The 15,374-nt window shown below is 40.9% G+C and overlaps 1 protein-coding gene across 5 annotated transcripts; it reads right to left on the bottom strand.

Annotated features, from left to right (window-relative positions):
- Window positions 1–265: 265 nt before the first annotated feature.
- Window positions 266–14,944, bottom strand: ZFP69 (ZFP69 zinc finger protein). 5 transcript variants are annotated; one of them, XM_060082576.1, is made up of 7 exons: window positions 14,311–14,944; window positions 12,692–13,174; window positions 11,243–11,328; window positions 5,424–5,550; window positions 4,994–5,092; window positions 2,967–3,074; window positions 266–1,607 (listed from the first exon to the last, which is right to left on the bottom strand). In XM_060082576.1, exons 2-7 carry the CDS (start codon window positions 12,816–12,818, stop codon window positions 475–477), a joined length of 1,680 nt encoding a protein of 559 aa, XP_059938559.1. In that variant the 5' UTR covers window positions 12,819–13,174; window positions 14,311–14,944; the 3' UTR covers window positions 266–474. The 5 variants fall into 5 exon arrangements, with proteins under 5 accessions (XP_059938559.1, XP_059938569.1, XP_059938578.1 ...); XM_060082586.1 differs by having other exon boundaries at window positions 4,994–5,089; XM_060082595.1 differs by lacking the exon at window positions 2,967–3,074.
- Between the last annotated feature and the right edge of the window lie 430 nt (window positions 14,945–15,374).

Genomic DNA, 15,374 nt, shown 5'->3' with positions numbered 1-15,374 from the left:
CTCTAGTAGAATTTTGTGATGGGGGATGGAGGAAGAAGTCTTTTCACTTACACAACTGACTGTACCTTTTGAAGTTTATACCATGTGAAAGTTTTCCCCATCAAAAAACATTTTTTTAATTAAAAAAATATAGGGGTGGTGATGTTTTAAACAGTAGTTCCAAAATGCTGGTCTGTAAATCAGTGAATGCCCATGATGAATAATTTATTAATCTACCATGAAATCATAAAAGTAATAATGTGTGAATTTTCTATATTGTTGAATTTAATTTGAAGGGCCATCTTTTATTCTTGATTAAGTACTTTGTGTGGAGATATCAGTAGACAGTAGTTATCAATGTAATGTTTATTTACACAATGGGCAAAATTAGAAGTTGGCATCATTATGTCAATTCCTCCAATTTAGAGTCCTGAAATTCAAAGCACAGAATCACTGATTTAGACCTGGATTTTCTTCATGTTGAATAATCTGTTTTTAGGCATTATTCAGGAAGGCATTTCTCCTGTGTATTTCATGGTGTCGAGTAAGTGATGAATTATAGCTAAAGGCTTTTCCACATTCATTACATTCATAAGGTTTTTCTCCTGTGTGATGCCTCTGATGTTTCTTAAAGGATGAATCATGCCTGTAGGCTTTTCCACAGCGGTTGCATTCATACGCTTTCACTCCTGTATGAACAGTTTTATGGTTGCTAAGGTGTATCCTTTGCCTAAAGGCTTTCCCACATTCCTTACATTTGTAGGGTCTCTCCCCAGTATGGATTCTCTGGTGATGCGTTAGATAAGCTCTATGACTAAAGGTTTTACAACATGTGGTGCATGCGTAGGGCTTCTCCCCAGTATGAATTCTTATATGTTCACTAAGGTGTCTAATCTGTCTAAAGGTTTTCCCACATTCATTGCATGTAAAGGGTTTCTCTCCAGAATGAGTTCTCAAATGTTGGATCAAGCTAATGTTCTGGCTGAAAGCTTTCTGACATTTATCACATACATAGGGTTTCTCACCAGTGTGAGTTCTACGATGTTGATTAAGAGATGAGCGATGTCTGAAGGCTTTGCCACATTCTTCACATTCAAAGGGTTTCTCACCAGTATGGATTCTTTGGTGTGTGGTAAGGGATGCACTTTGACTAAAGGCCCTTCCGCATTCCTTACATCTGAAAGGTTTCTCACCAGTATGAATTCTCATGTGTTCGGTAAGGTGAATGGGTTGTTTGAAGACTTTTTCACATATATTACATTCATAGGTTTTTGTTCTTATGTAACTTGTTGGATGATTAATCAAATCTGATTTGTATTTGTTTCTCTTTCTAGGTGTGTCATATTTATGGTGCCTCTGTTCTATAACAACATTTGAACTCACAATATTTTTGCCAAATTTGTAAGTTTCTTGGCCTCTCTTCTTATGGGTTAAGATGGTTTGTCTCACATCTCTTCCATGGCTATCCTGGTGGCTTTCTAACTCATGATCATATTTTGAGACTTTTCTCAATGTGGAATAAATGACATCATCCCTCATGAACCTTTCCATCATCATGCCATGATAGAACTGTTCCTGTAAAACGTCATTGTTTGCAGTTGACGCAGCTGTTTCTGTTTTACTCAAGTCTGAAAGAAATGGAAAAAATGCAAATAACTCATATTCATTATGCTTTGAAAAATCAATTATTATACTGGGTATGGACTAGAGATTTAGATAACAATACATATAAAGTACATGAAGTTTTGAGTATATTTAAATATGGTTAGGCAGTCTGGAGAGGTAATGGGAAATTAAGAAACAATGAACCAGGTAAAATGTGATTTTATATATAGGGTAAAAATTTGAATATTTTAGGCCTCTTCTTTCTATTAATACTAAATAATGAAATTTCAGGGCTATGTCTTAACAGTGTCTTTTTAATTGATAACTACTGTTGGAAAACATTCTCAGAAAGGTAAAAAGATTTCCCTCTTCCCACTCCAGCTAGTTCAAAAATAAGGTTTGAGGGAATTCTCTGGTGGTCCAGTGGTTAGGACTCTGCTTTTACTGCCAAGGACTCGGGTTCAATACCTGGTCAGGGAGCTAAGATCCCGCAAGCTGCATGGTGTGGCCAAAAAACAAACAAACAAAAAAATTTGAACTAAGAACATTCACAAGAATGTCAAGCTGTCTTTTGCTGAAGCTTATATTAATATCTACATATTGTTCTGCTTCCTGTAGTTATTAATCTGTCCCAGGAAGTGTTAATTATACAAAGGAGACTTGTAAGAAACCCAGACTTGTTGCTACTATGTTGCTACTATTGCTATGTTCTATGAAAATATCCTTTCTTTAAAGGATATTTAAAATTCTGACTGTTTTTCAAAAATAATTTATTGCACCATTACTAATATTTCAACTGACAGTTCCACATTCCTGAAAAGTATAACTTCTTGTAGGATTTTTGGTTAACACAGAAGGATCAGCGGTACTTCCAAATTCCAAATTCTAAATGAATAGATGCAAAAATAAAGTCTATGTTCTGCAGGCCCCTGATTCTGGTCCTGGATCAGGGAGAAGGAAGAGGAGAAGAAGGAGACAGGGGAGGAGAGAACAGGCCATCTATGACCCCTTCCCAATTCGGTATCCAAGCTGAAGCAGGCCCAAGCTAGGGGAGGAGAGAAGATATAACTTTGAAGTTGGGAGTTTTTATTATTATACTGAATTACACATTTCACTAAAATCAGACTGTTCTTATTATTTAAAGGGACTGGACCACCTATGGGACCTCTCTGAGATTTCATCCAGAGGCAAGGAAAGAACATTCATGGTAGCTATTATTATTATTTTCATTATTATAAGTTGAAAAAGAGAAAACCCAGGAGAATGTACAAATTATTGGAATTAATAACAGAGTGAAACAAGGTGGCTGGCTAGAAGATCAAAACCAGTTATGTTATTACACACTAGCAAAAAAGAGAAAACATAATTGAAAAAATTTATACCATTTAAAATAGCAGGGAATTCCCTGGCGGTCCAGTGGTTAGGACTCCGTGCTGTCACTGCCAAAGGCCCGGGTTCGATCCCTGGTTGGGGAACTAAGATCCCACCAGCTGTGCAGGGTGGCCAAAAAAATAAAATAAAATAGCAATAAAATATAAGCTCTTCAGGATGAATCTGACAAAAGATGTGCAATGTGTACAAGACTTTTATGGGGGAAAATCCTTTATTTTAAAAAAATTAGGAAATATCAGTAAGTGGAGCAATATACCACATTCCTGGACAGTAGGACTCAATATCATAATATCAATTCCCTCCCAAATTGATCTATAAATTCAATTCTATTCCAATCAAAATACCACCAGCGTATTTTTATGTGTGTGTGTGTGTGTGTGTGTGTAATTGATGCACTCATTATATAATTCATATGGAAAAGCAAGGGGCTAACAATAGCCAGGACAATTTTGAAGAATAAGATATTAAGTCTCACTATGAAATATAGTATTTAAGAGCCTGGCATTAGAAACTTGGCAGGTGACAGAGTGGCATTAACTATTCAATAATTGGTTATTGGACTGATAATCCACATGTAAAAAGTTAAACTAGAACCTCACCTCATACTACATATAAAATAAATTCAGATTTAACCTAAGTATGAAAATCAAAATCTTAAAGATATAAAATAATATATATTTTTTCCTATAAATCAATAAGGGAAAAAGATAATATAAAAATTCACAAAGGATATAAACAAGTAATTTACAGAAAAGGAATCCTGGATAGATGGCCAATAAACATGAAAAATATGCTCCCTCTTATTAGTAATCAGGAAAATGGAAAAAACCAACAAAATATTCACCCACTGAATTTATAAAAATGTGAAACTTTGACAATGCCAAGTGTTGACAAAGATGCTGAGTTCTGGAACCTCTCAAAACCTGCTGATAGGAGTACTAATTGGTGCAACTAGTTTGAAGAACAATTCTGTAAAACCTAGCAAAATGAAGGTGACCCAACAAGTCTGCTTCTATCAAATATCTCAGAGAAACATGAGAAACTTTACACAAAGTTTTACTCCAGTATCTTTGTAATCCCCAAATTTAGAAACAGTACAAATGTCTATCAACAGGAAAATGGATAAATTGTGCTTTATTAATTCAACAGAAATGAATGAACCAGAACAATATGGATAAATATCAACGGTGTTGAATGAGAAAAGCAAGTGGAAAAGTATATATACCATTTATTTAAAGAATAAGAACATGCAAAACAGCATTTTATATTGCTTGGGGATATACACATGCAATACAAGTATGAAGATACATATACAAATGAAAATATTTAAACTCAGAAGAGTTGGTTGTTTCAAAAGGTAGGAGGGGAATAGCGGGGCTTAAACTCTGTTTTATTTCTTAATCTAGGTGGAAGTTACATAGAAATTTATTATAATGTTCTCTATGCCTTTCTGAATATCTAAAATATTTCATAATAAAAGCAAAGTTTAAGGAGATTGTTAAAAACCATTGGATTTGATGAGGAGGAATCCTGTGGTAATTTCTCTTGCAGGACTTTCCATAAAATAGTTATTACAATAAATAAAGATACTTGAGTTAAAGGGAGAGTGAGAATCAAAGCTAGGATTGTAAACTGAAAAATTGGTGAAAAGTAGAAATAGAATGCAAGAGAGAAGATTAAAGATTTGTAGAATGCAGTGAGAGCCCTGAAAAGAGATCTGTTTTCTTTGAGGAGAGACCACGTACATCTGACTGCTTAGGGAAAGGAGCCTTCGACTGGCAGACTTTAGGATACTGAAGAAAGAAGGAAAATCAAGTTTAACCTTAATGAAGAGAAGACTTCTTTTCCCTCCAACTTCAGAGACTTTTGCAAGGTTAGGTGAAGGAAAGGCATGCAAAGGGAGGGGTAAAATCGGGTTCAGTGCATGCCTGTCCACCCTCTCTGCCTTCCCGCAGCCTGGGAAGATGCTGGGCGCTCTGGCCTACATATTGAAAGGCACCATCTGCCTTGGTCTCACCTGAACTGGGATCTCCTGGGCCTTCTTTCTCTGTCATCCATGGCGCTTCTCCTTTCTCCAACTGGGAAATCACACTAGGTTTGGAAAGTTGACATCCTACTTATGGAGTGAAAAAAAGGGTATAAATATTTATACTGAGGTCTAAGAACCATCCCTGGAATGTAGTTCCAATCCTCTGGTATTTAGGGTCTCTGAAAACAGAAAGGGGCACCACAGCATTTTTTTCTGTTCTCACTCTACAAAGTAAAACTGTTCCCCCAAGGGAGGAGATTCAGGTATGCTCTGGCTTGATTTTCAAAGGAATGAGACATCTATCTCCAACACAGAACCCAAGGCCAGGCTCCAGGGAATCTACAGCATTTAATAATTTAGGAATAGTGACTGTCCTGTAATGGGCAGGTTTCGGGACGTATGTGTAACCCATGCTTACCCACTGAGACCAGGTTCCCATAGTTCTCCAGCATCACCTCCCGGTACAGATTCTGGTGAGCAGGGGCCAGCTGCCCCCACTCCTCCTGGGTGAAGTCCACAGATATGTCCTTGAAGGTCAACAGTTCCTAGGATATCAAATATGTTCCTTTTCAGTCTGAGACCACCTCCATCAAGATCCAAGATGTTCTTACAGTATTCTAAATTCTGAGAGATTCTAAACTAGTTTTACTGGGAGCCTCCTCTGGATCTGTTTGGTGATTCTCGGAGACTACCATAAATAATTAAACATACAGAAGGACAGATGGTCATATATGTCTTAGAAAAAAATTAAGCAGGATAAGGGGAACAGGGAGAGCCACAGTGAGGATGGGGAGGATCTTTCACGTAGGGTGGCTAGGGAAGGCCTTCCTAAAAGGGTGATATTTGAACAGAGACATGAACTCAGTGAGGAAGAGCCACGTGGAAATCTGAGGGGAGAGCCTTCCAGATGGGGACAAAGGACCTGAGGTGAGAGTGTCCTTGGCTTGTCTGAGGAAGAGGAGAGTAGCCAGCATTGCTGGAGGTGGGCTAGTGCAGGGGAATGCAAGGAGATGAGATCAGAGGGGCCGGGGGAGGGAAGAGAGAGGCTTTTAGCACTTACTGTCACAAAGACTAGTGCATCCCTGCTGAGTTGAAATTCTGGGGCCCTGCTGGAGTTTAATGCAAGGTGAACAAAACTGTCTGGAACTGTGGTCTAACCCCTCTCTAGCTCAAATACTGAAGAGGTAAAAAGGATCGGCCCCTCAGCAGTGGTGGCATGGGGCACTGGTAGTTGGGTTAATCAGAAGTGAACTCAATCAAATTAAAGTGTATCTCAGCCAGAGCTCAGCCACAGCTCTAGGAAAAATATGAATAATCAGTCCCTCACCTTAACCACCAGTCAGAGGAAAAGGCTTAGAGTCTTCTGTAAATAAATGGAACAAACAAAAGAAATAAACAGACTATATCCATGTATCTATCTATCCATATATACCTTTATTTGTTAATTGTTTATTTAACAAGAGAAATTATTCCTTAGCCCAGATATTCATGTTTCATAGTTCAGGAACACAGGTCAGTGACAAACTTCATGCAACTCAACCCAAATAAATTCTTGACATTCTAAAATCACTTTGCAATCTGAAAGACACCAGCCTTCCTCATCGCCTCAAAATTTTTCATGGAACCACAATTTCTGTAGAAATCTGCATATGCCTTCTTTCTTGGTTCAGCCAAAGCAATCCTGTAGAAAGCTGCAAACCCCAGGGATACAATGAATGCTCTAACAGTATGAAATAGCAGATGCTTGGCCAGGAGGCCATGCATCTGAGGTTTCATCAAAGAACTGGAAACCATGGTAGTTATTCACCTCAACACCAACGTCCTTCCAGGCTGATGGAGAAATGGACCTATCTATGTATATTTCATCCTCCACCGTTCTTTTATACACAATATCTGAACTACAATAAAAAATTATTAGGCATATAAAGAAGGAGGAATATCTGACCTATAATCAAGAAAATAAAAACATAAGAAGCAAACACCTAGGTAACCAAGTCATTGGAATTAGCAGAAAAGAAGTTTAAAGAAATTATTAAAATATATGTTGAAGAGGGCTTCCCTGGTGGCACAGTGGTTAAGAACCTGCCTGCCAATTCAGGGGACACACGTTCGAGCCCTGGTCCAGGAAGATCCCACATGCTGCAGAGCAACTAAGCCCGTGCATCACAACTACTGAAGCCTGCGTGCCCTAGAGCCCATGTTCCACAACAAGAGAAGCCACCACAATGAGAAGCCTGCGCACCACAAGGAAGAGTAGCCCCCACTCCCTGCAACTAGAGAAAGCCTGCACACAGCAATGAAGACCCAACGCAGCCAAAAATAAATAAATATATTTATTAAAAAAATAAAATATATGTTGAAGAATTTACAATAAAATATGGATAGAATAGGTGAAAACGTGGGGTTAATTGAGGAGAGAGAAATGCTAAAAAAGAACTAAAAGACAATTCTACAAGTGAAAAATAGAGTATCTGAAAAATCTACTGGATGGGCTTAACAACAGATGGACGCTGATGAAGAGAAAATCAGTGGAACTTAACACAGGTCAACAGATAGTATTCAAATGGAAGCACCAAGAGAGAAAAAGAAAAACAAACAAACAAAAAAAAAAACTGGGATAATATCAAGTACTCTAATATACATGTAATTAGGATCTAAGAAGGAGAAGAGAGAATGAGCAGAAAAAAATATTTGAAGAAATAAAGGCTGAAAAATTTCCAAATTTGGGTAAAAAATCAACCCACAAATCCAAAAGCCAGCAAACCCTCCATGGGGTGGGGGGCGAAATTCAGAGAATATCATGTCTATGCACATCATTAAAACTGCTGAAGAGCAAAGATAAAAGGGAAGAACATAAAAGTAGTAAAAAAAAGGTAGGAAAGGAGGAACAAAAAAAACAAGAAAAGTTGGTATAAAACAAAGGAACAAACAGAAAGACATGTCACATCTGGGGAAAGAATAAGAATAATAGCTGACTTCTCATCTGAAACAATACAAGCCACAAAATCATGGAACACCTTTAAAGTGCTTAAAAGAAAAAACAGTCACCCTAGAATTCTATATTCAGTAAAAGATTCTCAAATAGGAAGACCATATAAAGACATTTTTAGATCACCAAAGCTGTGAGAATTCATCATCAGAACACCCCCACTACAGGAAATGTTAAATGACATTCTTTAGGCTGAAGGGAAATAATGTCAGTTAGAAACTTGGAACTTGGTGGTGGGATGAATTGGGAGATACTGATTGACATATATACACTAATATGTATAAAATAGACAACTAATAAGAACCTGCTGTATAAAAAATAAATAAAATAAAATTCAAAAGTTCAAAAAAAAACCTTGGAACTAAAGGAAGGAATGAAAAGTGCTTGAATTGGTAAATGTGTGTAAAGATGAAAGGCTCATTTTTTTTCCTTTTCTTAATTTCTTATAAGACAATTTACTGTTAAAAGCAAAAATAAGAACAATGTATTATGGGGTGTATAAGATGTAAAGTGAAAAGCATGATGACAATACACAAAGAATGGGAAGAGTAAATGGGAAAATAAGGCTTTCAAATTATATGTGAAACAGTATAGTAGTAATTCAACTGTGACATGTGAAAAATGCATATTGTAATAGCTAGAGCAACCACTAAAAACAAAAGTACAGCTAAAAAAGTCATTAGAGGACATAAAATAGAATACTAAAAAAACTGCACAATCCAAAAGAAGGCAGGAGAGGAACAAAGAAACAAAAGAATAGATTTGACAAACAGCAAACAAATTACAAGAATATACACTTAAATCCCACCACATCAATGATTATGTAACTGTAAATGTACTAAGCACAACCCAGCTATATTTAAGAAGGTCACACTTTAAATATAAAGGCACAAATAAGTTAAAAGTAAAAGAATGAGGGACTTCCCTGGTGGCGCAGTGGTTAAGAATCCGCCTGCCAATGCAGGGGACACGGGTTTGATCCCTGGTCCGGGAAGATCCCACATGCCACGGAACAACTAAGCCCGTGCGCCACAACTACTGAGCCTGCACTCTAGAGCCCACGAACCACAACTACTGAGCCCGCATGCCACAACTACTGAAGCCCGCGCACCCTAGAGCCCATGCTCCACAACAAGAGAAGCCACCACAATGAGAAGCCTGCGCACCGCAATGAAGAGTAGCCCCCACTCGCCACAACTAGAGAAAGCCCGGGCGCGGCAACAAAGACCCAACGCAGCCAAAAATAAATAAATAAACTTTAAAAAAGAAAGTAAAAGAATGATAAAAAGCTATCCTATACCAACAATAACTAAAAACACTGGAGGAGCTATGTTAAATCAGACAAAGTGGGCTTAGGAAAAAGACTATTATGAGGCATAAAGAAGAGACATTTCGTAATGATACATGGTCAGTCCATCAAGAAGACAACAATCCTATGTGTTTATGCACCTGATAATAGAATTCAAAATAAATAAAGCAGAGTTGACAGAACTAAAGGGAGATATAGACAAAACCATAATAATTAGAGATTTTAACACTCCTCTCAGTAAATGATGGAACAAGTAGACAAAAATTCATCAAGGATATAGGTCTGAACAACCTATCAACCAACTTAACCTAACTGACATTTGTAGAGCACTATACCTAACCACCGCAGCGTATAAATTCTTTTTTGTTTTTGGATTCTTTTTTAAAGTAAACTTTTTATTTTGAGATTACAGATTTATTATATAATTTTAATTGTAGATTTACATGCAGTTGTAAGAAATAATGCAGAGATCCCATGTACTCTCTACTGGGGGTAAAACACAGTTTTAATTGGAAAGGGGCACAAGGGAACATTCTGAGATGGTGGAAATGCTCTATATCTTGATTTGGTTATGTGGTATATACATATGTCAAAATAGAACTATGTACTCTCTTAAGTGTATTTTCCTATATGTAAATTACAACTCAATTTTAAGAAGTTTAATCTTATCCCAGTGCTAAGAATCCCACCAGTTTTTGACAAATGCCAGGTGGCAAGAATTCCAGATAAGTGGAATGTAGACATAAGATACCTCTTCAAATAATTAGAATATTATTACTTCTTCCATATTACCAGAAATAACCCTGGAATACATTTCAATCCTAACAGGTGTTAGCATCTGAATTAACAGAGGAAACTGGGATTGTAAACAGCGAAAAAAATCACCGAGCAAGTAAATACAGGAGATGAGTTCAAATCCTGTACCATCTAATTTCAGAACCCAAGTTCTCACCTAAAACTCTCCTGTCCTCGAATAACATCTCCTCTTTAACAGTCTTCCCTTTCTCGTTTATTCTACAGTTTTCCTTCTGTTTCACCTATGCTTCTACCAGGTGGTAAGGACACCGTTTCCACACCCTGTTGTAACCGCCCAGCCTGTCTCATGTGTATGCTCTGTGGCCTGACCATTTCTTCTCTACTCACATCTTTGGCTGCAGTTTGACCTCTGCTCCAGACACTATTCTAAGGGTCACCTCATGAAGTGATAGATGTACCTCACTAAAAATGTCAAAACTCTATTCTCACTAAGTTTGTTTTTGAGTATGAAATACTCATAAAAATTGAGGTTTATCGGACTTCCCTGGTGGTGCAGTGGTTAAGAATCCGCCTGCCAATGCCGGGGACATGGGTTCCATCCCTGGTCCGGGAAGATCCCACATGCCGCGGAGCAACTAAGCCCGTGCACCACAACTACTGAGCCTGCGCTCTAGAGCCCACGAGCCACAACTACTGAGCCCACAAGCCACAACTACTGAAGCCCATGCGCCTAAAGCCCATGCTCCGCAACAAGAGAAGCCACCGCAATGAGAAGCCCGCACCCTGCAATGAAGAGTAGCCCCCACTCGCCCCAACTAGAGAAAGCCCACACGCAGCAACAAAGACCCAATGAAGCCAAAAATAAATAAATAAATAATTTTTCTAAAATTGAGGTTTATCTTAGGTCCCAAGTTTTTAGGGGCTAGAATTATATCACTCATTTTGCTTTCTCTACAAAAATTCGCACAACATTAGATCTAGATGTTGGTTAGAAACAAGCGTCTTCTATGAGTAAGGAAACTGCTGCCACTGCGGCCCAGTTTTCTGTAAAAGACTAACTTGCACTGAGTTCCCTGGGTGAAATTCGTTAGCCTTAATATACCCGAACTCCCCAGAAAAGGGCAAGTTATAATCTTAAAAACCAAAAAGCATGTCAAGAAAGTGACAGGAAACTTCAACCCACCTGGGAGTCTGTTGTCGGGGCCCCGGGAGTCACTTCATCCTTTAAACTTTCTCCCTGGGTCTCATCAGCATCCTGAGATAGCAGAGCTGAGGAAGGAAAAGAGCCAGAAAGTTTGCATCTCCCCAAACCCCCCAAATAGAAAAACTGCCTGTAGATCTGCTGAATATGGCCCCCCTCTCAAAACATTCACAGAGGGACATTCAGAGCAACTCAAGAGCAGACTGGAGCCTCCTTAATGAGGAGGATCTGCAGGGCACTGCTTTGGGCATTAATGTTTTCCAATGGCCAGTGCTGGTCCAAAAGCACAGACCTACCAGGCCACTCCTTTGTTCAAAGGTTCCCAACAAGAAAGAAAAATACAAACACCTCCCATGGACTTCAAGGCACTCTATAATCTGCCTGAAGCACATTTTCCCAGCATTAGTTTCCTCTAACCACCATCCTTTATCTGTGGGACACATACACTGACCACATTCTTAACCCTTAGTTAGACTAGAACAGTCTCCATTCTCTGAACCACTCTTCAAGGTACCCACTTTTGTATCTTTTCCTCAATTCTTCCGTAAAAAAAACTTAGACATCTTTTAAGGCCCAATTCAATGCTATCTGCTTTGTGAAATTTTCTCTGATAAGTACAATCAGAAGAATGTTTCCTGTCTCTTGTCTTCCAAAAGAATTTTACCATAGAATGTATTTAGGCTACTTTCTATTCTTTTGATCTGAGTATGTGTCTATCTCCATCAATTAATAATTAGCATTAGAGATCATTATTCATTTTTCCATCCATCAAGATGCTTAGCAGAGTCCCCTGCCTGACAGAGTTAGAATATAACAAATACAAGCTGGATGTGAAGTGTTATAGGTATGAACTAAGAGATCACATGAGACATACAAATTCCTCTGTCCACCCATCTATTCTGACCCAACCACCAAATACTGTGTAATCTTGGTTATGTTTCCCACTGAACTCATATATTTCAAGGTAAAATGACAGTAACTAAGCATGTCATTCCTTCTTCCTGGCAGAAGATGAAAAGAAAGAAAAAAATATTGGTTTGGGGTTAAAATGACTGAAACTTGTGAAGGAAAACCACTGGAGGGCTTAAGAAAGTAGAAACCTTTGACCCCAATGTCTGTGAGTCACACTTACACACTTGGGAGCCGCTAGTGGGGAACACCCTGAATTCTGTCTTCCTGTCCTGTGTTTATTCGAGGACACGAGATGGGAGCAGCATGGCACACGTGTCGCAAAGATCCAGTGCTCAGAGCCCAACATTTTCTCTCACAGCTATCCCTTTCCCCAGAGCCATAAGCATGAGCCCCAAGGACCTCCTTTCCTCCAATCTTCTCCCCTAGAGACACCTCAGTGATGTGTGTACCTATCTTTCTGCAAGCAAACTGAGACCCCTTCCTCTACCTCCATCCCCTCCCTCCATCAGCCTCTCTCACCTTCTCCTTCAAACATCTTAGTCACGTCCTCCCACAGGGGCGCCCCTTCCTTGGCCTTCTGTGGATGGTGCAACTTCACCCAGGTGCTGGCCTCAGTGGGCAGGGTAATCAGGAGCTGCTGTAGCATGATGATGCCACCCGACTGGCCTTTCCACTTCTGGGGAGGACACTGCCAGAGCCTCTGCTGAGATGCCTCACAGCTGTATGGTCCTCCTCTGATCACAATCTCCTGCCCTCAGGACTTTGGCGTGTCCCTGCGGCACCAGAACCTGGGGGATCCTAGAGGCTAATATGGCTTTAACAGCCCTGAAAGAGTGACTCCTTTCTGAAATTAAGTACTGCCTGCTTGGGAGGTGGCCGGTTGAGTAGGTCTGAGTACATGCCTCTTCATATTCTTCCAGAGGAGCAAAAGGCAGGAGAGGAGGGATCCAGAAAACTGATCATACAGCTAGAACTCCAGAACTTGCAGAAATATATTTAAAACTGCAAAAGATCCAAAAACAAAGATGTGGCATCAATGTGGAAATAAGTATAATTGGTGCTTTGGATGTGGCTTTAATTTCCAGTTCTATACACACTTTCATAAACAGCCAGTGACACACAAACACCAAGGATACACAAACATACACAGTCCCTGCCTTGACTTCCTTCCTTGTAAGCTGCATGCATCTTCTGCCTGGATACAGACTTGGGAGTTAAGAGGGCAAGCTTAGAAACCAGACAGCCTGGGTTAGAATCCTGACACTTGCACTTCAAAGCTCTAAGACACTTCAATTCTCTGAGCTTGTCTCATCATCTAAAAATGCAGATAATAAATGTACTTCAAAGGGCTGTAACAATGTTGGGAATACAGTACCTTCATAGACATTATTAGAAACCTTTTGCTTTAATGTTGCAATCATAGCATTACCTTTTAAAATTATTTTTTAAAAACAATTACAGATCTGAATTTAAACTTCAAGTATCTCAACTGATGGAATAATCACATAGCTGTGTTTTCACACGGGCAAGTAGTGACAGACACATCACCACCCACGTGGATGCCCAGCAGCTGGCAAGTCCTTTTAACCTCTGGGTTAAGATACATCCTGCTTTCAGAAACGTTCAATTGGGAGAGAGGGGTATGTCTTCAAACGGAGAAAATATAGTACTTTGAATATAATGAGGACTACTGCATAACTGTTTGTAGCAGGAAAATTTGGAAACAGCCCAAATTCATCATCTCATTGAAACCCCTGGCATCTGAACATATGCCTCCACAGCGACCAGGTCCAGTGTATCCCGGCCCCAAGAACAGTCATAGTCCTAGCTCCCTGGAAAGGGAATTGGTCTAACTTTTTGGAGTTTGTGGGGCAGGGTGTTTGGCTTCTTGTTTTCAGCTGTGACTGATGCAGAGAAAGGAGCTGCATCCTATGGATAGGAGCATGTGGAATATATCCTAACCCTGAATAGATAAAAAAGTAAAATGGCTTGTTACCAAAGCGAGGAAACTTTCGAATCTTATGAAATGGTTAAAAACAGAGAAGCTTCATTTCGAGATGCCCCTTCTCACTGCTCCCAGACGTGCCTCCCTCGGACTTAGAGACTTGCAGACACAGGCAGCTTAGCTTCCTACTCACCAGACCGGCCTTGGACGCTGGCAGGACGAGAGATGGGGGCGTGAGAGAGCCCGTTCTTGAGGCTTTCAGCTCCAGAGGGTGTCTCTTTAGAGAAGGGCCGCGGGTGACGGATTTTGTTCTTTCCCCGCCTTTTATAGACAGACCACATCCCCACCCAACACAATGATTCTTTTTAAAACGCCCAACGTTCACGCAGGCTTCCTTCGGAAGCTCAGAGGACTATCGGCCTCCGGACGGGACCGGGGAATCTTTTCCAAATTCCCGAGAGGCGGCCTAGGGCGGGTGCTGCGGCACCAGATGAACCCACCGCCCCTCCAAGGTATCCTTTCCCGGCCGCACCCCCGGGAGCGGGGCTTTGGGGGCCGCAATGCGAGGGGTGCCCAGAACCGGCTTCCTGCAGACCCGGGTGAGGATACAGCTCGCTGGCCGCTGCTTTGATGCCGGCCCGGTGGCAGCAGCCAGGCCCACCGGCGCCCAGCCTCCTGGGCCGCAGCCCGGGTGTCCCGGCGCCTCCACCCTCCCGGCGCGCCGTGGCCTTTGCCCGTGCCCCGGGTCGCTCTCGCCCGGGCCCTGGCGGGTTCGGGGTGCAGCCCCAGATGCTGCGGTGCAGCCACAAACCCCAGCGCCCGCCCTTCTTCCGGCGGCTCAGCACGCCTGGCCGCCCGCTCCGCCCACGGGGAGCCGCGAGGGCCCCGCCCTCTCCAGGGAGGCAGGCGCTCCTGAAAACCCGGAACCCGGACTCTGCCGGACTCCCCCACGGCACGCGTGCCTCCAGGGCTGCCAGACCCTGGTCAGCGGCCACCCAGGCGGACCGCCTGCGTTTCCTGACTGTGGTCGCAAGAGACTAGGTGGCCCGCCCAGCTCTACTGGTCGGGAAGCCCTTTCTCTGTAGTTCATTCATTCATTTATTCAACTATCTTCTGAGTGCCTAGATCTGCCACACATTGTTACAGGATCTGGGGAGATACCAGTTATCAAAACGCAGTCCCTGCTTTCTTGGATCTTAATTCTGGCAAAATTAAATAGATAATAATAATGTAGAAAGGGAAAATTGCCTGCCATTC

This window comes from Mesoplodon densirostris, chromosome 2, assembly GCF_025265405.1.
Source record: "Mesoplodon densirostris isolate mMesDen1 chromosome 2, mMesDen1 primary haplotype, whole genome shotgun sequence".
In the NCBI taxonomy this organism is placed as follows: domain Eukaryota; kingdom Metazoa; phylum Chordata; class Mammalia; order Artiodactyla; family Ziphiidae; genus Mesoplodon; species Mesoplodon densirostris.
Note: the sequence above shows the minus strand (reverse complement) of the source record. Positions and strands in the feature narration are given on the sequence as shown.